Raw genomic sequence first — 26,666 nt, forward strand, 5'->3', positions numbered from 1 at the left:
TCTACAATCCATCCTCTACATGGCAGTCAAGGGGATCCTGCTGAAAGAAACCATATCACTCTCTTGCACACAAACCTTCTGTGGCTCCCCAATACCCTGAGGATAAAGCCCACACACACTGCTTTGGACCATGCACGGGCAGAGGTGGTACAGTGGTGACTGACAGCAAGGACTCTGACGCACACTCCACAAACTTGCCGGCTGCGTATTACTTTGGACAAGTACCAGAAACGCCTTGTGTCTCAGTTTTTTGTTGTTTTGGGGTTTTATTTATTTTTTTTATTTGGCTGCACCGGGTCTTAGTTGCAGCACGCAGGATCCAGTTCCCTGACCAGGGATCGAAACTGGGCCCCCTGCATTGGGAGCTCGGAGTCTTTTTTTAAAATAAATTTATTATTTATTTGTTTGCTTTTGCTTTATTGTTGGCTGCGTTGGGTCTTTGTTGCTGCGCGCGGGGCTTTCTCTAGTTGCAGCCAGCTGGGGCTACTGTTCGTTGCGTTGTGCAGGCTTCTCATTGTCATGGCTTCTCTTGTTGCAGAGCACGGGCTCTAGGTGCGCGGGCTTCAGTAGTTGTGGTGCACGGGCTTAGTTGCTCCGAGGCATGTGGGATCTTCCCAGACCAGGGATCGAACCCGTGTCCCCTGCATTGGCCGGCGGATTCTTAACCACTGGACCACCAGGGAATTCCCGTGTCTCAGTTTTGTTTATCAGTAAAATGGACCTAACAGTAATAGCTACCCACTACACTGGCTGAGGTCACGGCTAAGGGAGGAAATGTAGGTAAATGTTCAGAATGTGCATGGTACACAAAACGCCGTTAGTAGGGGTGAGTTGTTATAACAGTAATTTCTGCCAGGCCCCGTAGGGGCTGTCCCCGACCAAGGCCCACCTCTTCCCCTCCATTTGCAACACACCAGCACTACAGCCATCTGACTTGTCTTGCTCTCCCCATTCTCTTGCACATCCCCCATTCCCTTCCCCCACTTCCCTCCTCCCAATCGTTCATTCCCTGGCTGTGAGCTGGGCATCTCTGACTCCCACTGTCCTGGGGCTTCCCCTCCCCAGCCAGATCGCACTATCCCAGTGGTGAGTCTCTCCCACCCACCCAGATCTCTGATTCCAGACCCCTTACAGCATAATCCTTGAGGGTGGCAGGTAAATATTTGTCAAATGAAACGAATGAATCACACAAAGTTTAACCCACCCTTCCAGGGGTTCCCCCTGGAGCAGGGAGAGGTGTAAACACTAATCCTGACATCACTATAAAAATATTCGCCATAGCTGTTTGTGCAGAGAGGGGAGAAACTCATGGTGCCTGGGAAGGTCAGGAGCCTTCTTGGTGGAGGTGGTACGGGGAGTATTAGAGGGAGAGGATCACTGAGCGAAGTGGAACAGGGACTGGGAGGGTGGGTTCGGGAACGGGCTGGGGAGACAATCAACGGTCAGAGCTAGAGAAACGCCTGGCTTTGAAGCTGAGGCCACTGAGACGCAGAAGGGGTCAGGACGCAACCACGGTCATCCAGTAAGGGACATCACAGGCATGCTGCTTCCTTTACACTTGGGAACCCAGGAGTCCTTTCATCCTTTCAAGAGACATTGTTCTGGGGGCGGAGGATGGTTGCCCAGCCAGGGCTTCATGGGCACCAGAGGAGGCATGACTTGTGTCTGTGCATGCTGGTCCAGCAGCACCTGAACTAGACCGTAAAGGACAGTAAAATGACATTCAACAGAACTAAGGATGGCATCCCAGCTGGAATGGAGAAGTGGCAGCTACTGGCTCACCTGGACAGCTAGGATAACTTCGAGGCTCACCACAGGCCACAGAGCTGGTCCAGCTTGTCCTGAGCTCCTGTCGTGCACCAGGCTGAACAGGGTGAGGAACGGAGACCCCCTGAGTGGGCTGCGACACCCCGGCCCACAGACTCCAGGAAGGGGAAGCTGCCAGAACTTCCCCAAAGGCAGTTTCGGGGTGGGTGTGTCTGCCCCCACCAGAGTCCAGGAACAGGCAGGACCCCACAGGGATGCCAAGTCCAGGATCCTGGCCACTCCACCTCCATGGCTCTCAGGTGGCAGGGAGTCCCCAGCTAGACCCTGTACCACCAAATCACAGCTTTGCAGACAGGGCCTCAGCAACTTCTGTTTGTAGATCTCAGTGGTCAGAGCTGGCTCCCTCCCTGCAACCCTGAGCCAGGCTCCACCTCCTAGTACATCCCCTGCACTTCCCCTTTCCTGCTTCTGAGCCCAGCAGCACTTCTGAGATTGGAGTCAGCCACCTTGCCCTCTCTGCCCCTTCCTTCCAAACTGCTATTCCCAGGCTTCTCTTACCCCCAGGGAAACAGTCCCAAGCCTGGCAGGCGTTGGGGTCCAGGGTCCCCTTTCACAGTCATCCACCTCCTTCAGTTGACTTTGGCCTGGAGAACTCAGGGCCCAGCACTCCGTGCTCAGGTTTCTGGGGGCTAGGGGATTCCACCTGACACGGGCAGGAGGCTCTGAGAGGAGGAGTCCTCTGTTCAACTACTGTTTGCTGTGAAACTACTGTGTGCCATTGTGACGAGAACCTCAGGGTGAGGAAGGGAGCTGGGCCCCTGCCCTTCAGGAGCACAGCAAACACGTAAACAGGGAAATGAACTCCACTGTTTTGGAGTAACTCAACAGGGTGACACAAGAGCCACTGGGAGGTGTATGCAGGAGGAACAGTCCAGGGGCTTCCCTGGTGGCGCAGTGGTTAAGAATCCGCCTGCCAATGCAGGGGACGCAGGTTCGAGCCCTGGTCCGGGAAGATCCCACATGCCGTGGAGCAACTAAGCCCGTGTGCCACAGCTACTGAGCCTGTGCTCTAGAGCCCGCGAGCCACAACCACTGAGCCCGCGCACCTAGAGCCCGTGCTCTGCATCAAGAGAAGCCACTGCAATGGGAAGGCCACGCACTGCAACGACGAGTAGCCCTCACTCACCGCAACTAGAGAAAGCCCGCGCACAGCAATGAGGACCCAACGCAGCCAAAAATAAATAAATAAATAAAATTTTTTTAAAAAGGAGGAACAGTCCAAGGAGGGGAACTCTGAATGATGAGGGCTTCCCTGGTGGCGCAGTGGTTAAGAATCCGCCTGCCAATGCAGGGGACGCAGGTTCGAGCCCTGGTCCGGGAAGATCCCACATGCCGTGGAGCAACTAAGCCCGTGTGCCACAGCTACTGAGCCTGTGCTCTAGAGCCCGCGAGCCACAACCACTGAGCCCGCGCACCTAGAGCCCGTGCTCTGCATCAAGAGAAGCCACTGCAATGGGAAGGCCACGCACTGCAACGACGAGTAGCCCTCACTCACCGCAACTAGAGAAAGCCCGCGCGCAGCAAGAGAAGCCACTGCAATGGGAAGGCCACGCACTGCAACGACGAGTAGCCCTCACTCACCGCAACTAGAGAAAGCCCGCGCACAGCAATGAGGACCCAACGCAGCCAAAAATAAATAAATAAATAAAATTTTTTTAAAAAGGAGGAACAGTCCAAGGAGGGGAACTCTGAATGATGAGAAGGGACCAACCATGTGACAAGCCAAGAGAAGAGAGCAATAGGCAGTGGCGGCGATAAGTGCAAAGACCTTGGGGCAGGAAGGGCCTGAGTGTTCCCGGAACAGAAAGGCCAGCCTGGACAGAACAGCCAGAGCAAGAGGGACTGTGGTATGAGGGAGGCCAGCCATGAGGCACCAGTGAGGCACAGGGCAGGCAGGGGGCTTCCAAGTGCCCAAGAGATGCTGAGGTAGAGTTCAAATGAGCCTGCAGTGGACAACAGCATCTCCAAGCCAGTGACCCATGTCTGGCCCTGAAAATCCAACTGATCCTGGCACGCAGGGTGCTGCTGATATGACTGCGGGAGAACTGCCCAGTGACTTAGCAGGGGACCCAGGGAGCCTTCAAGGCTTTGGGTCCAAGACTGAGCTGAGCCCCCCTCCATGTCCTTGAAAAGCCCTTGTCCAACTTGCCACTGTGTCTGTTACCTACGCAGCCTCTAAAGGCCACCTACCCTGGGTAACCCAGCGTCCTTAGAGGGCCTGGGAAATGATAATCAGCCCTATCCCTGGGAGCCACTCCTCTGCTCACCTTGTTGCCTAGCCTTCCCTGCCATGCTGTCCAAAGGCTGGGGCTGGTAGCTTCTGCAACTTGTTAGGGCCTTCATTAGCACTGCTTCCTGGAATTTAATTTAATGAAGGAGCAAAAACAGCCCTAATGAAGGTAATGCAACAGCAAGCAGCCCATGAGATGCCTCCAAGGCCCAGCCAGCAGGGCTCAGGAGCTTCCTGTAGATGGTGACCAGGAGTAGAGGGGGAAGAGAAAGGGGACCTGTTCTGGGAGAGATGCTGGTCACTGAGCCCTGGAAGCATGGGACATTGCTCTGCAGTACTGCAGGGAGCGAATGCTGCCACTGAAGCCAACTAGACAGAGTTAGAGGAATAAGCCTGGCTGGGGATGGCTTCAGGCTGCTGGAGAAAAGCTTCTGAGATAACCTGGGCCAGCACCGTCTGTCACAGCACAGGCCCAGCTGTGGGCCAGTGCCAGTGGGTAGTCAGGAGGGACCAGGTCATCAGAGGCAAGGGCAGGGAAGAGTTTACATTTTATTCCAAATGTGATGGAAACAGTTGGAGGGTTTTGGGGAATTCCCTGGCAGTCCAGTGGTTAGGACTTGGAACTTTCACTGCTGGGGCCCAGGTTCAATCCCTGGTCAGGGAACTAAGGTTCCACAAGCTGTGCAGCCTAAAAAAAAAAAAAAAAAAATTGGAGTGTTTTTAAGGGCGGGTGACATGATCTACTATTTTAAAGTTCCCTCTGACTGCTATGGAGAGTGTGGCCCCTGTGGACAAGAGAAAAGTCAGGAAAGGAGGCACGGGGTGACCGCCATGCGGTGCAGCAGATGAGGGTGATGGAGCGACACCTACGGGGACAGGGCTGTCTCAACATCCTCTAGGAGACGCTAGCTGGAGACATGTGGGAGGCAGGGCATATATAACTGGACTGAGCTAGTTTCCTTCCAGCAGGTTTGGGCTGACTACTCCCCTTTCAGCCTTCTCCACAGGCCTAGTCTCTTCTCCAAATAGACATGGCTCAAACATTTAAAGAAAATCTGTTTAAAGGGTTCCCCAGGCCCCTATAGCTGTTCCCCCAGCTCTGTGCACCTCTGTACTCCGCTGTTGGAGTTCCCTTCCCATTTCTCCATCGCTGGGAAGCTTTCCTTGCCCTGCACCCAGGTCTCGCGCAGCGCCAAGCTTCCCAGGAACTCCAGGACTGTATTTCACAAGGGAAAATGCCGGAGGCTCAGATGTGGGGTGAGCCTCAAAGACCAGAGCCTGTCCCTCAGCCTTCGGCCTCCTGCCACCCTGTTCCCACCCCTGCCCTAGTACCCCTTAACACTGCCTGCCCTCGGCGCACCGCAGCCCCCTCGAACGCTCCCCGTTCCCTATTCGTGACCTCGCTCCCCAAGTTTACCTGCCCCGCCTCGGGGACAAGCTGAAACCGGAAGCGGCATCTGAGAGCGCCGCCCCGCCTCTTCCGGGGCTTCTCTAGGCGGGAGTGCGGGGTTTGGGTGGCGGTAGAGGCAAGGCACGGCTTCGCGGGGCAGCGGCGCCTCCTAGCGGGTCTTTGGCGCAACGCCGGAGCCGAGGCGGGCCCAGCTCCCGCACCTCCCCGCAGTCCTCTCCTCTCCTCCCGACTGCCGCTCGCCATTACCCCCACCAGGCCTGCCTTCCCGTTTCGTTCTGCCTCCAGCCCTGGCCCCCGCCTCCGCCGATCTGCCCACTCGGTGGCCAGCGAGGCCCTCCCTCCATAGGGCAGTAGCCGTTCGGTGTCCTCTGGCTCAGAGCCGTCCGTGGCGCCCCATGGCGCTTGCCCTGCTCTGACCCCATCCCTCCTGGCCTTCCTCCAGCCTTAGCCGCCCTCTCGGCCCATCCTCAGAACGTGCCATGACACATGCCTACCTGCTTCTTCTGGTCCTGGCATCTTCACCGCCTCCGTTCCAGGATGTTCTCTAGCCTCCACCCCCCAATTTCACAGCGGAGATTAGACGCTGATTTGGTTGACTATCCCGGTGGGCACTTCCCCTGCTTCCTGAAGCTGGGGTGGCTCAGTGCCCATAGCCTGTGCTGAGCCTGGGGCCGCGTGCCGGTGCGATCTGGGGGCTCCGGGTGCCTTGCTGAGCTTGACCCCAGAGTAGATGTGGGCAGCATAAGGAGAGGAGCTGGGCAATGCTTGATGGGGCTCCCAGAACGCTTGGTCAAGGGTGGGGCTGGGACTCGGCCCCTTCCTCCGCACCAGGAACCCCTCCAAGGTCAGGCAGCTCATGGGGGGCCCAGGCCTGGCTCCCTGAGGACCCGGCCAAGTGTGGGACTGGCAGTTCCTCACCTGCCCAGGATGCCCAGTGTTTAAACCCCTGCCCTTCCCTTGGCGACCTCACCCTCCCGCCCCGCCCCGCCCGGAGCCTTCCTGCCTGCCCTCTTCCCATGCGCCAGCCAGGACGCCTTCCTGGACAGCCTTGGAGCCTCAGGGCCCCGCTTCACAGCCATAGCTGACCATCCCCACCACCAGGTCCTGTAACGTGTTGGGTGGGTCACTGCGCCGCCCAGACTCTGGCCGTTGACCGCCAGGGGGCAGCAGAGGCCGCCTTCTATGGATCTTCTGGGGCGGGGGTGGGGGTGGGTTGTGCGGGTTAAGTCTAATCCTGTCCAGGTCCCGCTGTGCGTGGCAGGGCAGGTTTGCAGGCTTGTAGGGTTTTGAAAGCAGTTTTGTTCTTTCCGATTTTTCCCAGGGCTACTTTTTCTTCCTAAGTAGCTTGCAGTCTATTATTACTGTTCCACGTTGTTTGAAAGTTAGTTGCTGGATGACTTTAAACTGAGGTCAAGGCAGAGATCTGAAAGAGTCTTCTGGGTCCCTGCATATGCTCCTTGATGTCCCTGGCTTCATCGTGGACCCATGATGTTCCTAGCTACCAGCAACTGGCTTGGCCAGGCCAGGCTGTGGCCACTCTGCGTGCTCCCTGATATGACTGCCCAACCTCCGCGTACTGTCTTCCAGCTCAGTACTTCCAGGGCTCTGGCCCAGAAGTCCTTCACCTGCCTCCAACCCACCACGCTGCCAGCTTCTTCCAATCTCTTACCCCTCAATAGCTGCTTCTTCCCAGTCTTCCTTAAATGCCTCTGTTGGCCCTGCTCCTCTCACTTCACACAAATTGTCTACACTTTTTCTTTTCTTTTCTACCTCTCTTTCCTCTACCCTCTCCAGGCAGGCTTGCCCCTCCCTCCACAAAAAAAGCCCTGGTCAGGGTACTTAGTGACCTACATGTTGCTGGACCCAGTGGTCTGTGCTCCACCCTCACCTCCTTGAGCAGCTGATGCTCGTCTGGTTCCCAGGAGCCCCCATTCTCCTGGGTTTCCTCCCACCTCCTGGCTGCTCCCTCCAGCTTTTTTGCTGGTTCCACCTCATCTCTCCTACCTCCTAACAGAGGGATGTTCCAGGGCTCAGTCCCTACTGCTGCCCTCCTCCTTCCAAACCCATCTGCCCCCATCACATCCAGGAGCCTGGCTTTAAGTACCAATCCACACTCTTTACCTCCCAGATCCAAAGCTCCAGCACTGGTCACTCTACTGAACTTGAGTCACACACCTAGCAGCAAACATGGCATTTCCACTTTGATGTCCGGTCAGTGTTTTAAGCTTTTCACGGGCAAAATTGATCTCCCTCCCAAGCCTACTCCTCCCACCGCCTCCCTCAGCAGATACAGTGGCAAGTTGGAGTCACTTTGGACTTGTCTCTGCCCTTCCCCTCATACGTACCCAAGCCATCAGGGAACCCTTCAGGATATGCCCAACGTCTCACCCCAACTCTGCCACTACCTGGGCTGAGACACCTGATATGTCTGTCTGGAACAACTGTAGTAGCCCTTGTGTCAGTGTCACCCTTGGCTCCCCATCTCCCACCCCAGAGTCTAGTCTCAATGCAGCAGCCAGAATAGTCCATTTAAAACCTAGAGTTGCTACTGAGTCAGATCCTGCCCCCTCCTCTGTTCAGGACCTGGCATTGGCTCTTGAGTTTTCCACAGAAAAATCCAAAGTCCTATGGTGGCTAGCATGGTCCCACAACATCCCCTCATTAGACCCCAATCGCCCCTTCTACCCTCTCCCACCTCTCTCAGCATCAGCCTCGATGGCTTCCTGGCTGCTCCTCTCCCAAGCCCGGCACATTCTGCCTCAGGGTTTTGCACTGGCTGATCCCTCTGGCTGGAATGTTCCCTGCAGACATCTACATGGCTTCCTCCCTCTCCAAGTTCTGATCAAACATCCCTTCCTCAGTGAGGCCCACCCTGACCCACCTCCCAACCCTTGTTCTTTTTAAATTTTATTTCGCTGCGCCACGTGGCATGAGGGATCTTAGTTCCCCCGCCAGGGATCAAACTTGTGTCCCCTGCATTGGGAGCGTGGAGTCTTAACCACTGGACCGCCAGGGAGGTCCTCTAACCCTTATTCTTCATTGCCCTTACCATGCCATTTTTACTCCCTATACTACTGATCATCTGCTAACAAATGACATAACTTACTGATTATGTTTCATGTTTCTGGTCTGAATCCAATCCCCCACCTATAAGTCCAAGGAAGGCAGGGCTCTTCACTTTGTTCATTGCTGTACATACAGGTGCTAGAAGAGCGCCTGGCACATAGGAAATCTTAATAAATACTTGTCAAATGAATGAACAATGAATTCCTTTTCAGCTGATAGGCGAATGTGTGCATGTGCACACAGGTGAGAAGGGTGCAGGCAGGGGCAGCTGCTGGTCAGGGAGACCAAGGCCTATGCTTTGGCCCTTTTTCCTGGTCTGTATTATCTTATTTTTCTGTTACAAGCAGTCATAAGAAAACCTACAAACAAGACTACTCTACCCAGCAAGGATCTCATTCAGATACAATGGAGAAATCAAAACTTTTGCAGACAAGCAAAAGCTAAGAGAATTCAGCACCACCAAACCAGCTTTACAACAGATGCTAAAGGAAATTCTCTGGGTGAGAAACACAAGAGAAGAAAAAGACCTACAAAAACGACAATTAAGAATATGGTAGGGCTTCCCTGGTGGTGCAGTGGTTGAGAGTCCACCTGCCGATGCAGGGGACACAGGTCCGTGCCCCAGTCTGGTCTGGGAAGATTCCACATACCGCGGAGCGGCTGGGCCCGTGAGCCATGGCCGCTGAGCCTGCGCGTCCGGAGCCTGTGCTCCGAAACGGGAGAGGCCACGGCAGTGAGAGGCCCGCGTACCGAAAAAAAAAAAAAAAAAAAAAGAAAAGCAGTGAAAAGAAATATTGACGACCTCTGTGCTGCTCTAATTTTGGGGGTTTTTTTTTTTGGCTGCACCACACGGCTTGTGGGATCTTAGTTTCCCGACCAGGAATTGAACACGGGCCCTCAGCAGTGAGAGCACAGAGTCCTAACCACCGGACCTGCAGGGAATTCCTGCTCTAATTTGTTAACATTTCAGATTTAAAAAATTTTTTTCAGAGCAAATTTTAAAAAGCAAACCAGAAGGAAAAAGACCTGGGAAATTCTTCAAAACATAGAAAAGTGCTTAGTGATGACCAAGGGCCTGCAGACCCATCCTCGTGGAAGCCGAATGGCTGGAACTTGACAGCCAGAGATACTCATTTTCAAACAGTCTTGTGGACACCTGACTTTTCGATATAGTGTAGTGGCCACATTGCCTGCCCCCTTCCCCCTGGAGCCTGCTGTCCAGCAATCAGTCTGGAGGAGAACTTGCTTGGCAGGCAGAGATGGCCTCCAGGGGCCAGGGTCCTTCCTCCACACCAGCTGTGTATATGTGGGTGAGTGTGTAAGTGTGTGGCAGCGGGGAGGGGTGGGTGGAGCGACTGTCAGCTCATCCCCCTGGTCTGAGAGGCCTGAAGCCAGGCTTGGGGTCTTAAGAGATTCCAGGCATTCCTGCTGCTGCTGTGGATGGAGGGAGGTTGAGAAAAGATCCCCGGGGTCTGTCAGCAGGATGGACCCTGTCCTTTATTGCCTCCTACTCCACAGGAGCCAAAGGTCTCAGGCAGGGCCATGGTCTCACCTGACGAGGAAGACGCCAGAGACCCCCAGAGGGCAGCCCTGCATGCCAGGGGCACTCTGGGCTGCGGCCACCTCTAGGCCAGTGTCCAGCTCTTTTCTGGGGCCACGGGGCTCCTGGGTGAGTCCCCAGGCTGGAGTCAGGCGCCTGGGGCTGTTGAGAACCAGACTCAGGAAGTCCCCCTCTGATCAGCTGGCACTGCCATGGGCCTAGCAGCCACCAGCTTGAGGAAGTTCTTTCTTCAGGGGTTTCTTAAGCCGGCAGCTGCCTTGCCAGTTCAAACTGGATTTTTCCTGCTGCCCTTTCCCTGGCCTCCTAGCCGGGTGCGGGGTCTCTCCTAATGAGGGTTTGATGCCAAGGCCTGGGCAGCTCCGTCCTGCTGGGTCCCAGCTGATTCAGGCCTGCCTCAGGCAATGGGCAGCTTCCCAGTCCCACCCAGGCCAGGCCACCTGGGGCTGCCCTGCATCCTTGTGGCTCTTGCCCTGCCTTGGACTCCCCCACTCAAAACTCAGGCCTCACATACAGGCACTCACTAACCCACCTTTATTCGTAGTAGGTTTTACTATTAATAAAAGATTAGCCTGACAGGGCACAGGACCCCTGGACTTTTGTCCCCAGATTTAAGGCATTGACACAGGGTTGACATGGCAGCTACGGAGGGCAGGGGGCCCTACTGCAGGGCTTCTGCAGGGCTCAGCTGCCCCCAGCTCAGACCCTCCCTGGAAGCTGCTGGGGATGCACCTCACGTTGCCTCCTTCCGGAGGCCTCTCTCTGTCCCATTTCCTAGGGCCTCATTAATTCCTCCCCACCTCACCCCGTGAGAAAGCAGGTCTGTGCTGAGCCTGGCCCAGGCCCAGAGCTGGGTCTCAGCACACCACTGGTTGGTTTGGGAGGCAGGGGGCGGGGGGGAGTAGGGGACTCACCCTGTCCCCACCCTTATCCTAGAGAAAAAGGCAGGGCAGGCTTCCATCACCATCCATGTCCCGGCTCCCACCCCACTTTCCAGGAACCCAGCGACCATGGAGATCAAGAATATAAAGCACAGCTGGTATTATGTATTATATTTATAAAAGGAGGCTGCCAGCCTCTCCACTCCTGCCCCAGACTGGCCCCTGGGGTCTCTGGCTCCCAGGGGCAGACACGTTCTGGGCCCCAGCTTCTTTCTTCTCCCAGCAGTGGAATGTGAGCTATGGCCTGGGTTTGGGGTGGGGGGAGTCCCAGCCTCCCCAGGACTGGTGAAAGACCAGGGAAGGGGTCCCTTGGGGTGTCCACACCAGCCTCACCCTCAAGCATAGGGTAAGGGGGTTCTGCTCCTGGTGGAGGGGATGGGAAAGAGGACCAGATTATCCGAAGGCCTGAGCCTACGAAAGGGGCCTAGGTGACAGAAGGAGGAAAGGCAAGCGGGCTGAGGGAGATGAAGCCCCAGGGTGCAGACCATGGCCCCAGAAGCAAGGTGGGGGGATGACTGCAGGCCGAATTCAGCTCTTTGTGCCCCTACAGGCTGTGTGACCTTAGGGGGCAGCTGCTGGGCCTCAGTCTATGCACCTGTGCAAAGAGAATAAGGGGCTTGGGTGGGACCTGAGGCAGCAGGAAGGGAGCAGGGGTACAGCCCCACCCTGCTCCCAGCTCAGGAAGCCCCTGTAGGCCAGGAGCTCAGCAGGGTAGTGGCCCAGGGGCCTTGGTCCTGGCTCTAACAAAAACTTCGACAGAGAGGACATGGGGCAGGGCCAAATGCCATAGTGTTCACCACGTCTTTCTCTTCCCCCTCCAACTGGCCACTGGATGGGAGCAGGGGCTGAAGAGTCTGGGCAGGGGTAGGAGGACGAGTAGACAGAACAGGATGGGGGTCATCCTAGTGGCTTCCTCCATGCCGACTGGTCCCCGAGATCCAGTCAATAATGATGAAGCTCAAGCTCATGGTCATCAGCAAGAGGCCAAGTGCAGCAAAACAAAGGGCCTGTGGGGTCAGAAGTCAGGGTCAGGTCTGAGGTCAGGGCAACCCCCTCATCCCTACACCAGCACACCAACCCCCAGGCCCTTCGCACCAGGATTTTGGGGGTAGATCTTGCAGGTTCCTTCTCTGTGGGCATGATGCGAAAGTAGAAGATGGCAGGGAAGATGAAGATGAGGCATGGGGCAGATGTGGCACCTGCAAAGAATAAGGCATGGCCACCACTGGCTCACGTCCACCTATTGGCTAAGGTTCAGGGTGGACCCTTTAATGAGATCCAACATTCCTTGATGAGGGAGACCCGTCTTGAGACTCCACTCGAGAGCTCTGTCTGATTCTGGAGAGCCCATCAGCCCCTCCCCTTGTTCTTTGTCTACCAGGATAGAAGGCTAGTGCCTTTGGTGTCAGAAAACTGTCAGTGAATGAAGCTGGCAGAGAGAAAAGGCAGGCCAAGAGACAGAGATGAAGTTTGAGGCTATTGGGCTCCTGGGTATAGCTATTCCTGAAGGCTTTTCCATTAATTGAGCCAATACATTACTTTCTGTATAATTCATTTTGAGTCGGCTTTCAGACATACAGAACCAAGAGTCATGTCAGTGATATCAGTGATACTCAGCTCCCAGGTCTGTGTGTTGGTCCTTGCAGAGCTGGGTTGGGGAGTCAGTCTCCTGAGTTGGGTCACCCCAAAGACGTCTCAGAATTGTTTGATCTTCCCACGCAGAGCCCCAACTTGGACAGTTGGACAGAACCCTAAACCTATAGTCCCATGATCCTGGGGCCCAGTCAAGGCTCTCCACTTAACAGCTATATGGCTCTCCCTTAATCACTCTAAACTTCCTCATATGTGAGGGGGGGACAAGAGCCAATGAGATCCTTTGTGAAGGCCCCTTGACCCTTGCGCTCCACTCCATCCTCCAGCACCCCCAGCAAGGGTAACTGTCTCGGTGGCTCTGAGCCCTCAAAATGGATTAGGAGAGCCTTAAGAACAAATCTCAGATGGGAGGCCAAGCTGTGCACATGGCCAGCAGCCATCACTTAAACGTAGGGTATGAGCTTAGGAATCTGCCAGCGTTTGCAGAAGGGACGTTCTCTGGGGCAGTACCCTGCCTCCATTCACAGCAGGGCCAGACCCTTACCGATGACCCCGAAGATGCCCAGGATGTTGGGGGCAAAGATGACCAGCAGGTTGATACAAGTGAGCAGGCCAACAGCAATGAGCACATGCCGCAACCAGCTGAACTCGCGGTCCTGAAACAGCATCTGCTGGAGGGCGCGGCGCACCTGGGAAGCAGGTTGGGGAGAGTCATCAGTCTGTCAGCCCCATCAGTCCCACCCCGCCAGCGGTCTGGCCACCTGGCCACCTGCACATTGGCTCACCGGAAACAGAACAATTGGCACTGTGAGCGTGACTGCCGTGAGCACGGCCACGCGCACACACAGGATCAGCACATCAAACGGGTCCACCTTGTTGTAGGTGTGCAGCAGCTCCGACTCCACCCTGTCTGTGGCAGGCAGGGAGGGTGGTCAGCAGGAGGTCCAGGGAGGAGGTTGGGCTCTGAGCCTGGGTTGACCCTGACACTGAGGAGTGGCAACACACTCACCTCCACAGCTGCAGGGCGCAGTTAGGCATCACAGACCTAATGAACGCCTATAGTGTGCAGGGTGCCATGGCCACTGGCCAGCCCCTTGCCCCCCAGCCTGGCCTCTGCCTCTGCCCCCACGGTCCAGCCATACCGTAGAAGGTGAGGTAGCCGAAGAGGGCGGCCAGGAAGTACATGACATACATGACGGCGATGGACAGGTTGGAGATGTGCTGCATCTTCCTCTTGGAGGGGCTACGGGGCAGCAGGGGAGGGGATTGGTGCCAAGCTGGGCCACATTGGGAAACCCCCATGTGTCCTGGGGTCTCTCTCTGGCACCACACCCTCACCATCTGGTAGCTGAGGGAGCTTCCTTCTTGCCCCTGGTCGCCCCTTGTGGCAGCCATGGAGACCTTGGATAAAATGACTTGGCTCCTGTCACTCTTTCCCCCCTTTAGGACCACATCCGTTCTCCCCAGACCAACTCAAGGCAGCCCCCTCCCCCTCTCCCAGCCACGGATACCTACTCCTTGAGCTCTGTATAGATGGGCAGCACCTCAGGGTGGCAGACAAAGGCGAAAGCCATGATGGGGATCGTGTATGCCGTCTGGCAAAACAGGGATTCTGTGTCAGAACAGCCCCTGACTCTCTCACCAGGCCCACTGCCCCCTCCCTGGTCTGTTGCAACCTGTGTGTTGAGGGTGAAGTAGCTCGGGGTGCAGAAGGCTGCGGCCTCCGTCTCAACCTGCAGCCCTGCCTCTTCCTTGATGACCTCCACGAGGCTGAAGTTGCCTGTCATGTTGCCTAAACTGGGGGACAGCGGGCAGGGCACGTGGAACTTTTTGTAGATGACCTAGGTGGGGGCAGGGAAGGATGAGGGTATCAGGTCCCGGCTAGGCTGCCTGGGAAGTCACTGTGAAGCCACATCTAGATCAGGACTGGAGGAGCTGCCTTCTGACCCAGGCTTCCCAGAAAGACCTGACCCCTCCCTTGACCAGGGTGGAGGGTAACTCACTGCAATTAGGAAGAACACCATGCAGCTGAGAGAGAAGCCACTGGAGTAGCCTAGGTAGCCTGCAAAGTTGGGGAGGGAGGAGGTGAGACCGAAGGTTCCCTCCCATGCATCCCTCCAAGGCCCTGGCCCCACCACACTCACCAAGCTGCCGCATCAGTGCCAGAGGCAGAATGACGATGACAGAAACCAGGACCACCAGGTAGTTTCCATTCATGTACCAGGCCCTGCAGGGATGGGAGTGGGGAGCCGATATTAGAATCCACTCAGCCTCGGGTGATGGGGCCGCCTGACCCCCAGCCGGGGTCACCCGTGGTGCCACTGAGTGATCTCTGAAGAATACTTGTCCACAGCTCTGAGCCTCCCTTTCCCCATCTGCAAAATGGGCCCACTCCCAGCACTCTCCTGGACAAGGTGAGGACTAATACACTCAGCTCCTGCTTGGTAACCATGACAATTACAGTCACTGTGGTTTTTCCTAGGACACACAGGTCTGGGTCCATCCTCCCCATGGAGTGGCCCCAGAGGCCTGGGGGGGTGGGTGGGATGAAAGAACCTGGGTCTGGGGGGTGAGGCATTTTCCATGGGGGCCTCAGGGACTTGCCAACCACCTGAGCTCCTTGTGGTCCCCCCAGCATCTGCATCCTGCATCATCCTGCCCCACGCCCTCAATGGACAGTGGACACAGGGAGCTAAAGGGATGAGGAATGAGACCCTCCTTCAAGGGCAAACCCAAAGGCCAACTCCTTGGGAAAGGCCCCCAGGGCCTGGGGGCAGAATCCTGGCTGTGTCCTTCCTCCCAGAGCTGCTTTCAGCCATGCGGCCTTTCTGCTTGCCGGGGCTGTATTGCCGAGGGCAGGGCCTGGCTATCTTCTCTGCTCCTACCGACAAAACATGCTTATGCCGTGAGAATTGGCTAAACTGATGATAGGCAACTGGGACACTGTGGGCTTAATTTCTTGGTTGGGGCGAGGTGGTGGGGAGGCTAACACCCAAGCCACGGTCAGGAATAGCAGGAGCTTAGAGCTAAGCCTGAGGTTCTCAGGTCCTCTGTGTTCACAGGCTGGGTCCACGGCTAGGTGGGGCCGGCTTCCTCAGCCTCAGACTACCCCCTGCCCCACATGGCCCTCCTGGGAGTCTTCCCCAAGGTGCTTCATAAACAAGTGTGCACTGAATGGTAGCTCTGCCGGCAGCTCTCTGCCCCCCACCTCCACCCTGTCTTGTCTCTCCCACTAGCCCAGCCTGGGCTGTGCTAGTGGTGGACATAGAGGGTTAGACTAGGGCCTCCCACCCTCACCCAGCCCCGCCCCACCCTGGGGCTCACGAGGTCCGCTCCTCCAGGTTCAGGAAGGTCTGTATGACAAGGGGCAGCTCGGACTTGATGATGTACAGGTAGCTGGACATGGCTGGGGAGGAGAGAGGCAGGTCAGCCAAACCAGCCAGCCTTCAGCCTGTCCACCGTCCACCACCTGCCCATCAGCCTCACCTCCGATGTTCTGCAGCACAATGGCCAGGGCTGCCGCCAGCTTTCCTGGGGTCCCAAAGGCACGGTAGCCCAGCTGCTCATAGGCACGGATGCCTGTGGGGACAGGGAATCAGGACAGTCAGGAGTGCTCTCCCCAGCTCACCCCTCCCTGCTACAGGCCAGGTTTGGGGCTCACCCACGATCCCTGAGGACTTGAGTAGCAGGTGGATGGAGTAGCTGGAGAGCAAGGCGACGGCCGTCAACAGGAACCTGGGGAAGGTGGACGAAAAGAGGTCGCTGGGGCTCCTCTGGCAGGCAGGGGGCAATGAGCTCCGGGAGGCCTGGGTGTGCGGGGTCTGTGACCCAGGTGTCTGGACCCACAACATGTGTGGATGCAAACTCGGCAGACCCCAGGGGTGGTGAACATCATCTGGGTTGACCCAGGGTGGCCATGACCCAGAAGGGACCCTCTGAGCACCACCTCCCCTTGAGATCTTGGAAGAAACATGTTTTCCATTTAGGCTGCAGGGCAGAGCTCTGAGGTAAGGACACGTATACCCACAGAAGGCCTGGCCATGGGGTTTATTCAGCACGTGTAAATGTGGTAGGACAGACTCAGTCCTGTTAGGCTGGCCTCGTGTTGTCATCTCAGCGGGTTTACTGGGAAATGAGGTATATTTGTCCGGGCACGGCTGGTTTTTTCAGCTGTGGTTTGGGTTGAGTGTAAGTGCCCACCCACTGCAGCCTGGGTCTCGCGACAGGAAACTGGCAGGTCCCGGGAGGTCAGGATTGGTGGCCTGTTTAGGGCTCCTATCTTTAGAAGCTTGGCTGAGGGCACTCACAGGAAAAGGATGATGCCCGTGTTGGCCATGGCGTAGGCGAGCCCCAGGATGCCACTGCCCATGATGGCGTTACTGAGGTTGAACACTGACATCCCGAACGATGTCTTCCCCTCGAACTGCAGGCACCAGAGTGAGACGGGAGGGGTGGGGTGAGTTAGCAAGTTGTGGAGGGTAAATCAGCATTCCCTCGCACCGTCCCTTGGCGTCCCATCGCTGGCCCATAGCACCTCATTACTGCCCTCAAGCTCCCAGGGGTGCCCCCGAGCCCCTGATGGCCACCCCTGCTCACATCGGTGAAGTGTGGCTCCTTGCTGGGACTTTTTGGTAGGAAGCCTTCGCCCTCAACACAGCTCCGTCCGGGGCCCTCGACCCTGCAGGCACAGACCAGCCAGGCAGCTCAGCTCCAGCCCCTTGCCCTGCACCCTGCCCTGCCCTAAGCCATGACTGAGTCCCTCGCTCACCTCTGGTTGCCAGCCGTGGGGGTGGCGACAGGGAGTAGCCCCTCCAAGTGTTTGCCGTTGGGTACCAACTCCACCATCTCCGTCTGCAGAGGTGCCTCCATGGCCCAGGGACCACCACCCGGAACACTGGCTCTCACACTGACGCAGTCAGAAGTCTACAGAGCAGACAGTCCCCCTGGTTATCCCCGCTCCTTGGGCTCACGGCCCAGACTCCCACAGGAAGTCTGCAGCTGTAGCACACCTCCCAGAAGTTCACTGAGGACATAAATGTTCACGCAGCTCTGCCTGTTGCCACCCTGGAACCTGCCATTGAGGGGCAGAGTTCGGATACCTGAGTTCTCCAGGACATTCTGAGGCGACACCTCAGCCAGTACCTAGCACTCCCCTGCCACATATACATACCGACCCAGGCAAGCCCTTGGGGCCTCAGTTTCACCATCTGTGAAGTAAAGCTCAGTTGGATGACCTGAGCTCAGAGCCCAGTGGTGCCAGGACCCCAGGAGGCTGAGTCCCAGGCCACCAGACCCCACTCTGAGGATGGGCCCTGGACTTATTGCCCCTCCCTGATATTAATACTGGGAGACAGTTTCCTGTGCCCTGTGTGCCAGGGGCCTCCTAGCCAACCTAGAATGGCACTGCCCGACGGCTGGAGGCCTCGGGAGAGGGCGAGGGCTGTGGGCCCTGTTCCCAGACACCCGGCGGGCTTTGCTGGCAGCCAGAACAAAGGTCCCTCTGTGGGCTGAGAGCTGGCGCTGGGAACGGCAGGCGCAGAGGCTACCCCCCCGGAGCCAGGAGGCCTAAGGCGGTGCTGGGTGGCTGGACACCTGGACCCTGCCCGCTTGGCTGCAAAGGGCCCTCAGGGGCCTTCCAGGAAATGGGTGCCCTGGGGTCCAGTTCTTTGGGCCACACAGGCCTCACCCTCCACACAGCTCTGGCCTCAGGGCCATGTTCTCTTCCAAGCCTCTCCTCCCCTGCTGGGGAACCCCCCACCCTTAGGTGTCCACCCTTTGAGGAGACTCCCCACTTCCTGGAGCCCCAGGTCAGGAACTCAGAACCTTGGCCAGCTGTAGACGGGCCTGGACCACTGGATCAGGGCATAGCTCTGCTGGACCCCAAAGGGATCAGCTCCCCTCCTCCCCATATGCCCAACTCTGCCCACTGCCCAGACAACTTGCTAGCCCCTCTCCCATCACTGGTGCTGGGAGCCACCTACCCCATGCCCAGAAGGTACCTGGGCATAGTGTCCCCAGGATCTATAAGGACATCCTGAAGGCCAGATAGGCCAGCAGGAGATCTGAGGCCAGAGTGGAGAGCAGGGAGGGGGCAGCACTGCCAGGCAGGTCAGCCAGAGCCTAGTCTTGATGTCATGGCACCCCCTCCGCTTGGGAACCCTGAATCCTGCCCCAAATCCCCCATCCCCACTCCAGATCCCGATGGTCTCAGGTCTGCTCCTGAAGCTGGAATACCAGGGGTCTCAAACTCAGCATTCAGGGCTAGGGTGGGTAGGGGAAGCTAGGCTCAGGACTCGGGCCTCAGGCCACAGGCCCTGGTGTTCTGGAGGCAGCAGCCACACAGAACTGACCAGAGGACCTCCCTGCAATGGCCCCAGGCAGCCCCAAGCCAGAGCTCAGATCCTAGGTACCTCAGTCCTGAGTATCCCATACCTGGCACCCTTGGACCCCTCAACCTACCTCTCCTTCCTCTGATGCCAGCATCAGAGGACCATGACAATTTGAGCATCTCTTCTAACACCCTCTTCCCCTGGACCAGAGTCCCTAAGGTAAGCCTGTCTTCTTCATGCCCCTGCCCTGAGCCTCACCAACAGCACTCCTCCAAGGATACCAGCACCTGGTCTCCAGAGTCACTCCAGAGTGCCCCCTGGCTCTCAGCTGGGGTTGCCCTTGCCTGGCCTTCCGCCCGGGGCAGGCTTGGACAGGCCCTCAGAGTATGCTGAGTCAGCAGCCTGGACAAAGCACTCTTCTCTGCCTTAATATTCTTCCCTAGCAGCCAGGCACTGCCTCCAGGGAGACCACAGTCCATGGCATGGTCATGGCCAAAGTGCCTGAGGCCCTGGCTTCAGGTTCCCCATCCCCTCAAGCAGGACCTGGGCCTAGACCTTCAGGTCCTGCCTATTACTTACGACCAGTCACTGCTGGGTCTCAGGCTGGCCTGAGATCCCAGAGAGGACATGGAATACCCCTCCTCAAGTGGCTTCCAGTCTGGAAGGGACAAAACCCACACAGACATCCCCCACCCTATGGCTCCTGCAGGGGAACCCCAGCATATAGTGTGGCTTTTAACCAAGCCACATAGTGCTGGGACTCAAAAAAGGAGAGAGAGGGGCATCAAGGAAGGCTTCCTGGAGAAGGAGGTGAGGGAGACAGTTCTGAAATTCCAGCAGGAGCCCCCAGGATGTGGAAACAAGAAAGAGTACCTCAAGCAGAGTGCACAGCATGGGCAAAGGCCCTGAGGCATGGTATAAGGCAGGCTGTGAGGATAGAATGAAGGTTCCGTGGCCATAGGCAAGCCTGAAAGGGCCTTGAAGTCGAGGTCAAGGAATCTGTACTTCAGTTAGGGCAAGGCTAAGGGCTGGGGGGCCAGGGTAGAGATTAGTACTGGCCTGACATGTGGACCTCCAGGCATTTCCAGAGGCTGGCAGCCCATTTTTGACAGTTCCTGTCTCTCAGGCCTGCCACCTGCCAGGCTCCTTTGCATCAGGTATCGGAGTAGACTCAGGGGATAGCCCCTGCCTGAGGAAAGCTGCCAGCAGATTCTGACCCACTGTGGGAAAAGCCCAGAGTGGACACTCTGGGTCTGAGGCCTGACCTGGCCCTGCCTCACCACGTGACCATGGACAAAGTGTTCCCCACTCAGGACCTCAGTGTCTTCCTGTCCTCCGGGGGTTCCGGGAGGTTTGACCAAAGGTGGGGGCAGAGTGAGAAGCCTCCCTGAGGACTTCGCCCCCAGAGCAGACCACAGGCTCCCAGAGAGGGGTCAGGCTCTTGGGTGGGGAGATCACTGCGACCTTGGGCAGATCATCAGAATGGCATCTGTCATGGGTGTAGCATCGGTTCAGGCAGTAAATCGATGGTCCAGGCCACTGCCCTGGGGCCTGTTTGCTCTGTGGAGAGATAAGGGTGGGGGGGTGTGCAGAAGCCATGGGGATAGCGTAGCAGGTAATGTCTGCCCACACAGACATCACAGGATGAGAATTCGTCAGGCACACCTCCCCAGACAGGCGTTGAGTTTGGCTAATTAAAGATTTCGAGATCCAGGAATCCAGGCCACCGTGGGGCCACTGCTTGTGTCAGCTGCTATGGGAAGCTCACCTCTCTGTCCCTGCATCCAGGGCCTTGGAGCCACCAGGGCTCTGAGCCCGGCTTTCCTCCCCAGTGTTCAGGGACATGAGTGGGTCTGCAGTAGCAGGCTAACTACAGGGAGACAATCACACTGTCCTTCTTCCCTCGGTCCTGTGGCCACATGTGCTGGTGGATGCACAGACCCCACAGAGCTTGCTGCCATGGCCCCCAGGCTCCTCGTGCCTGGGCAGCCCTCACCTCAGCTCAGATCACAGGTGAGAGGCGGCTGGCCTGGCTTAAGGGTCCACTGTGGTCATCCCTGGGGGCCCACGGATGAGGGCTGCCCCCAGTTCTAGTTCACCGGTCCTTACCACTCCCCTCATTAGCTGAGAGAAGGTGTCCCTCCCTAGAGCCTCTTTGCCCACCTGCTTCTCCAGGCTTCAGAAAGATAACACCCTCCTCGGACAAGCTATCGGTTAACAGGGAAACTGGATTCAACAGACACATCTGGATTGTATGTTCTCAAGGAACAGCCACAGGGATTGGTGTGGAGCTGATTGCTGAGGTCAGGGGTCTAGGGACAGGGTGTGTGGGTGGGTGTTCGGAACGCGGGAGGATACTAAAACAAACCCCTTGCCCCTCCCCCAGACCCACAACTCCAGATTTTGACCTCAGCAGATCCAGTCTTCCATCCACTACTCCCCCATTGCCAACAACACTGAGTAAGTGGCTAGTGTGTGGCCAACATCCGGCTGGTACTGAGGGGGTAGCATGCAGGAGGGGAAGGCAAATGGTGCAGAGCACTGATGTGTTGGCCACACCAACCCCTCATCCCCTAGCCCGGTGCTTCCGGGTATCCGGAAGTGTCTAGGAGGATCTGAGGGCCCCAGCTGGGGCCGGAAAATGGACTTTCCTGTGACAGGGTACATTTTCTAAACCTAACAGACGCTTAGCATTGGGCCTATCCCCAGACACCTAGGCCTCCCCTTCTGCCCACCCCTGGACCCTCCTTTCTCAGACTGCCCCCAGTGGAAGCGGCAGTCGGAACCTCTTGCCTCAAGACTGGGCCAGAGCCAGCAGCAGCCCCCTCCCCCGCACTGCCAGCCTGCTGAGAAGGACGTGCAGCCCGAGGCTCAGCTGAGGCAAAGGACAGGACATCACGTGCCTGTGGCCCCCCCAAGGGCAGGGGAGACCCCGAGCCAGCCAGCCCATCCTCCTCCCTGCTGACTCGGAATCCCCTGGAGGCGGCCAAATATTTGGACAGCCGGACTTCTGGCCCCAAAGAAAGCTGAAGCAGGGGCCTGGGGCAGCTCAGGACTCACTGGAGACCCCGATGGGGGGGCAGAAGGCAAGGTCAGCCCAGAGGAGAGGCGCCATCCAATGTCAGGAAGAAGCAGAGAGAGTCAGAGGGAGGGAAGAGAGAGACAGGGAGAGAAAACACACACACGTGATATCTGTGTCCATGCATACTGATCCAGACCAAGAGACAGGCACTGGGAGATAAAGAAATGCAGCCGGATCTAGAGGGACACAAATAGAGAAGAATACACAGAGAGATGGGTGGATAGACATTCAGACAGGGAGACAGACAACCAGCTAAGTGAGAGACAGATCGACAGAGATGGCCAACCATTTAGAGATAGCCAGATGGAGAAAGAGACAGAGAGACAGCAAGACAAGACAGAGCATCCCAGAAGGCACAAGAAGTAGAAGGAGCCAGAGGCCCAGGTGAGGGGGCAGCAGGCCCAGTGGGCACTGCAGGGATGCCACAGCATTTCCAGGTTCCTACAAGGGCAGGTTATGCTCCCATTAGCCAGGTGCAGACATCCAGAGGGTGGGACTGAGCCCACTGGGGCCACAGGCCAGGCCCAGCTGGAAAGCTCAGAGCCCCCTTGTCCAGCACCATGGCTTGTCTGCCCACACAATAGGAAAGGTATACGGAGAGGACAGTCAGTTGAAGTGACCCCCATCCTCAGCAGCCAGCACGTGTGCAGACGTGCTGGCTGAGAGGCTGTGTACAGGACGTGGCCCGCAGAGCGGAAATTCAAATCCAAGCTACCCCAGGCCTCTGGCCGGAAAGCCCCTCCTGCCCAGCAGCTGGTCCTTCCCTTTGGCCCCCAGAAGCCCTGCCTGGTCCTCTAGAGCGCCCCTACCATGCATCTGTCTTATCCAAAGTCCAGTCCTCCATCCATCAGACTGAGTGTGTACAGGGCACACAGTAGGTACTCAGTAAATATTAAATGAATGGAATGGGTTCAAGGTCTTTGGCAAGCCTCCACCCCACTTCACCTGCTCCAAGTGGCGCCTGGCTCCCCAGCCATGTCTGCACTGGAACATCCTCCTGCAGTGCCCCTATCCTATTATGGTATAGACTGCACATCCCGCCCCAGCTTTCTGTGCACACAGATGCCAAAACTGTACCTCTCTTGTAGCCAACCACTCCCCCAAAACATTTTCCCCCTCAGACTGAGTGCCTGCACCCTGCCCAGCCCAGACTTTCAGGGTGCACTCAGTTCGGCTCAAAAACCTTCCCTGCCCCCAGCCAGAGACCATGAACCACCCAGCTTGTCCTGTTGCACCTCAGTTTCTCCATTTTTCCAGGGCTCCAAGGCTACTTGCTAGGGCAGCAGGCACTAGGACAGGAGCAACCAGCTCTCATGATCTTGCCACCTGGAGTCTGGATGGGGGGGATGTTTGTGACATGGGCCCAAAGAACCAGTACAGAACAAAGGGTGGCTTGGGAAGCCAGTGAGGACGGTGGCTCTATGGGCCCAGGCAGAACAAAGTTCTGAGATGTACACCCCCACCCTCCCCAGAGACACAGTCCCCAGCCCTCAATCTCAAGGAGTCCGAGTTTCTCATTCCTGATCCCAGCATTCCAGCCCTCTTAGGGATGTGCCACCCCTGATTTCTCCCACCTTTGATGCTTCCTGCAGGAAGCCTTCCATGTTTGTGCAGAACCTCCCCCTCTCAAAATGGACCCGTCCTTGGATCTCTCCAGCTTGCTATGCTCCGGACTGAGAACCTCTGAGGCATTTGCTTCCTTTCCAGAAGGAAGTGAGCCCCCATGCCAGACTGTGTACTAAAGAGGAAGGGCCCCTCTCAGGGCCAGCACAGAGGCTGAAGGCAGTCATGGAAGGAAGGACAGGACTGGCAGGCTGAAAGAAGGATGGGCCTGGGTCGAGGTGGCCCCCACGGTGCAAGGACCTTTGACTTAGTCCCCCTCAGACCTGTCCCAGAGCCTACACCTGGGCTCAGGGCTCAGGTCACTGTGGGGGAGAGGGTGGATTCCCACAGGCCCCGCCCCTGGCCTCCCCCTCCCCGGGTGTAAACAAACGCACGCACTCGCTGTGGCCAATCGAAGGGGCCAATCGGGTGGGGGCGGGCTCCTGCAAACCTAGTCCCGGTCCTTTCCCTCCGCCCCTGAGCGCACTGGCAGCTCTAGGAGCTCAGACCGAGCCCCGCCCTCAATCCAGGGAACCACGCTCGCCCTGTGCCCGCCGTGCCCGCTGGCCTGGCTGCAAATGGCACGGACTCTGGGACCAACATGTGCCACGCGGCCCCTCAGGCAGCCTGGCCCGATCTGCCCTCAAGCCCCTGCCTAACGCAGCGGGATAAATATACCCTGACGTCCGGCGTGCCAGCGGGCCGATTTGCTTGTCAGGCGCCAGTCGGGGCAGCGCTCCAGGGCCTGCTCCCCGGCCCTCTTAGGCCCCCCTCCGGGCCCTCTCGAGCTCGCCCCCTTGGACCGTGCCTCGGGAAGCCCATCGCGTGCCACCCTAGCCCCCAACAAGGCGTCCTGTGACCCCAGCCCCGGGTGCCGCCGATCTCCTGCTATCCCGCCCGGCCCTGCGAGAGGCCCCGAGACCACGAGGTACTCCTCCCAGGACACTAGCTCAAGCTGGGAGCTGGCGGGTCCCCAGACCTACGCCTGGAGCGCTCGAGGCTTTGGTTCCCCGGAGGCTGGGGCGCCTGCCCGGAGCCAGGGCGGGAGAGGGGACCTGCCCAGAGCCCAGCTCCGGACGCGAAAGTGGACAGTAGGGCTCCGCCCGCTCGGTGCCCCTGGACGTGGGGTCGGCGCCCCCAGCAGTACCTGGCCTCGCGGGTGAGGACGCGCGGTGCTCCGCTCGGGCCGGTGCTATCCGCTCTGCTCTCGGCTGAGCGCAGCGGCAGGGGATGAAGGGCGCTCGGCCCCGCCCCCGGCCCGCCCCCGGCCCGCCAATCCCCCGCGGCCCGCAGGAGGAGGGGCAGGTCTGCGGAGGGGCGGGGGCGGGGGCCCTCCACTGGCCTGGAGCAAAGGGGCAGCCCGAGCGCTAAGGAGCCTTAGATAGGAGAGCAGCTGCTCCGGGAGGGGCTCAGTTGAATCTTGTTGGGGGAATGCTTTAGTCCAAAGCAGATTCTCTCTGATGTCTCTGAGCGCCCCCAACCCCTGAAATGCTCTGCCCTCACTTCCCTCAAGCCAGAAGGGGCTTTTCAGCTAAGAGGAATGGGAACAGGGCCATGCTTAACCTCAGCGAAGGATGCCTTGAATGGGGGACTTTCACATCACTTAGGCACAAGATATCTTTTCTGCCTGCTTCACCCTTCCCAAGCAGAGGTGGGATAGGGTGAGGACAGGGGCTCCCTGCATCAATTTTGTCTTCACCGCAGATACTCAGAAGAGATTGAGGGTAGACAAGGGTAGGGGCAGTGAGGACAGGGCGGGGGTGGGCAGGGGGTGCGGGGAGCAAGTCTTGGAGTCTTGGCTCACTCTGAGCCTTGTCTGGATCTCCCTGGCCATGCCCCCATTTCCTTATTTCTAAAGAGTAGGAGACAGCTGTGTCTGCCCATGGGAAGTGGGGCCTGGGACTTGGTGCCTCAGGGGAAGGGGTTTTAGGGTGACCCCATTCCTGGCTGAGGACTCCTGTCCCACCCCTGCCTGCTTCCCACCCAAGGCCTTAGTGCTCAGAGGTGGGTGGTGGGCGTTAAGGCCCACCAGCCCAGGAGCAACCAGCAGGGAGCTGGGGGAGACCTTGACCTTGGGGGTGAGCTGGGGGGTGGGGTTTGCAGAACATCTGTGTCCCTTGCTTCTCAGCCACTGGCTCTGATCCGATTAATCCATGGCCTCTGCTGTTCCTAGTCAAGCTGGATGTCTCTGTGTCATGTCTGCCCCCCTCCCTTGGTACTGGGGAGAATGCCCTCAGAGGACAGACCTCACCCCTTCCCTGTCCTGGGCTGGGAGTCAGGACTCCAGGATTCTCTTCCACCTGACTCACAGCATCCCTGCAGCCAATCCCTAGCGTACCTCAGTTTCCCTCTGCATCACAAGGAAATGGCTCTGTCTTTTCCCCTGGCCTGAAGGCAGTGGGTTAAGGGGAAGCTGTGAGCCAAGGGGACTCAACTTTGGCTAGGAGTACCAGGGGATGGGAGGACTAAAGAGAAAGGCATTGGGATGGTGGCAATCCTTGAAAACCTCAAACCATCTAAGCTCCCTCCCTGTTGATGGGTGAAAAATAGGAAGGGACTGGCTCTCCCCCTTGATCTGGGGCTGGTGTAATCCCAGATCACAGCTTACTTTGGTCATGAGAGACCCTAAGACTCTCACCCTTCGAAGGGGCTTGAGGACTGCCTGTGGGACAGAGTCAGATAGGAGAGGTGTTGACCAGGGTCTCAGGTCTGCCCCCCACCTCCCAACTCCAGACATCCTGGATGCTCACAGAAGCCATTTGCAAAGGGCTGGGTGCTCCTATTGGCAGTTCCTGAGGAGCCAGGCCTGGCTTCAAGGTCACCCAGCATGTGGGTGTTGGGGTCCTCAACCCACACTGGAGGGAGCAGGGGCCAGCTGGGCTGGGGTGCTGTGGGAGCCCTGTGAGGTGGGGTCCCTGGGCCAGGCCAGTTGTGGCCAGGCTGGGGGAGGGGCTGCCCGATTGCTGATGCTAGGCCTGGGCCCTAGCCAGGGCAAACACAGCTCAGAGGCCTTTCCCACCACCTGCC

General features: G+C 57.7%; 1 protein-coding gene and 1 long non-coding RNA gene across 5 annotated transcripts; both read right to left on the minus strand.

Moving 5' to 3' along the window:
* Positions 1-264: 264 nt before the first annotated feature.
* LOC114484263 (uncharacterized) lies at positions 265-5,505 on the minus strand. 2 transcript variants are annotated; one of them, XR_008615751.1, is made up of 3 exons: positions 5,475-5,505; positions 1,783-1,864; positions 265-641 (listed from the first exon to the last, which is right to left on the minus strand). It is a non-coding gene; the product is annotated as an uncharacterized lncRNA (long non-coding RNA). The 2 variants fall into 2 exon arrangements; XR_003676940.2 differs by lacking the exon at positions 265-641 and adding an exon at positions 1,035-1,694.
* Positions 5,506-11,129: 5,624 nt separating this feature from the next.
* On the minus strand, positions 11,130-24,854 carry SLC38A3 (solute carrier family 38 member 3). Of its 3 annotated transcripts, XM_024123925.2 has the most exons (16): positions 24,787-24,853; positions 17,395-17,549; positions 17,223-17,304; positions 16,934-17,049; positions 16,288-16,361; positions 16,113-16,205; positions 15,951-16,032; positions 14,771-14,853; positions 14,630-14,688; positions 14,303-14,467; positions 14,142-14,221; positions 13,769-13,869; positions 13,412-13,536; positions 13,171-13,315; positions 12,129-12,232; positions 11,130-12,040 (listed from the first exon to the last, which is right to left on the minus strand). In XM_024123925.2, exons 2-16 carry the CDS (start codon positions 17,493-17,495, stop codon positions 11,936-11,938), a joined length of 1,515 nt encoding a protein of 504 aa, XP_023979693.1. In that variant the 5' UTR covers positions 17,496-17,549; positions 24,787-24,853; the 3' UTR covers positions 11,130-11,935. The 3 variants fall into 3 exon arrangements, with proteins under 3 accessions (XP_023979693.1, XP_028335435.1, XP_028335437.1); XM_028479634.2 differs by having other exon boundaries at positions 14,142-14,467; positions 24,787-24,854; XM_028479636.2 differs by lacking the exon at positions 24,787-24,853 and adding an exon at positions 20,272-20,336 and having other exon boundaries at positions 14,142-14,467.
* Positions 24,855-26,666: the final 1,812 nt, after the last annotated feature.

This window comes from Physeter macrocephalus, chromosome 18 (genome assembly GCF_002837175.3).
Source record: "Physeter macrocephalus isolate SW-GA chromosome 18, ASM283717v5, whole genome shotgun sequence".
NCBI lineage: Eukaryota > Metazoa > Chordata > Mammalia > Artiodactyla > Physeteridae > Physeter > Physeter macrocephalus.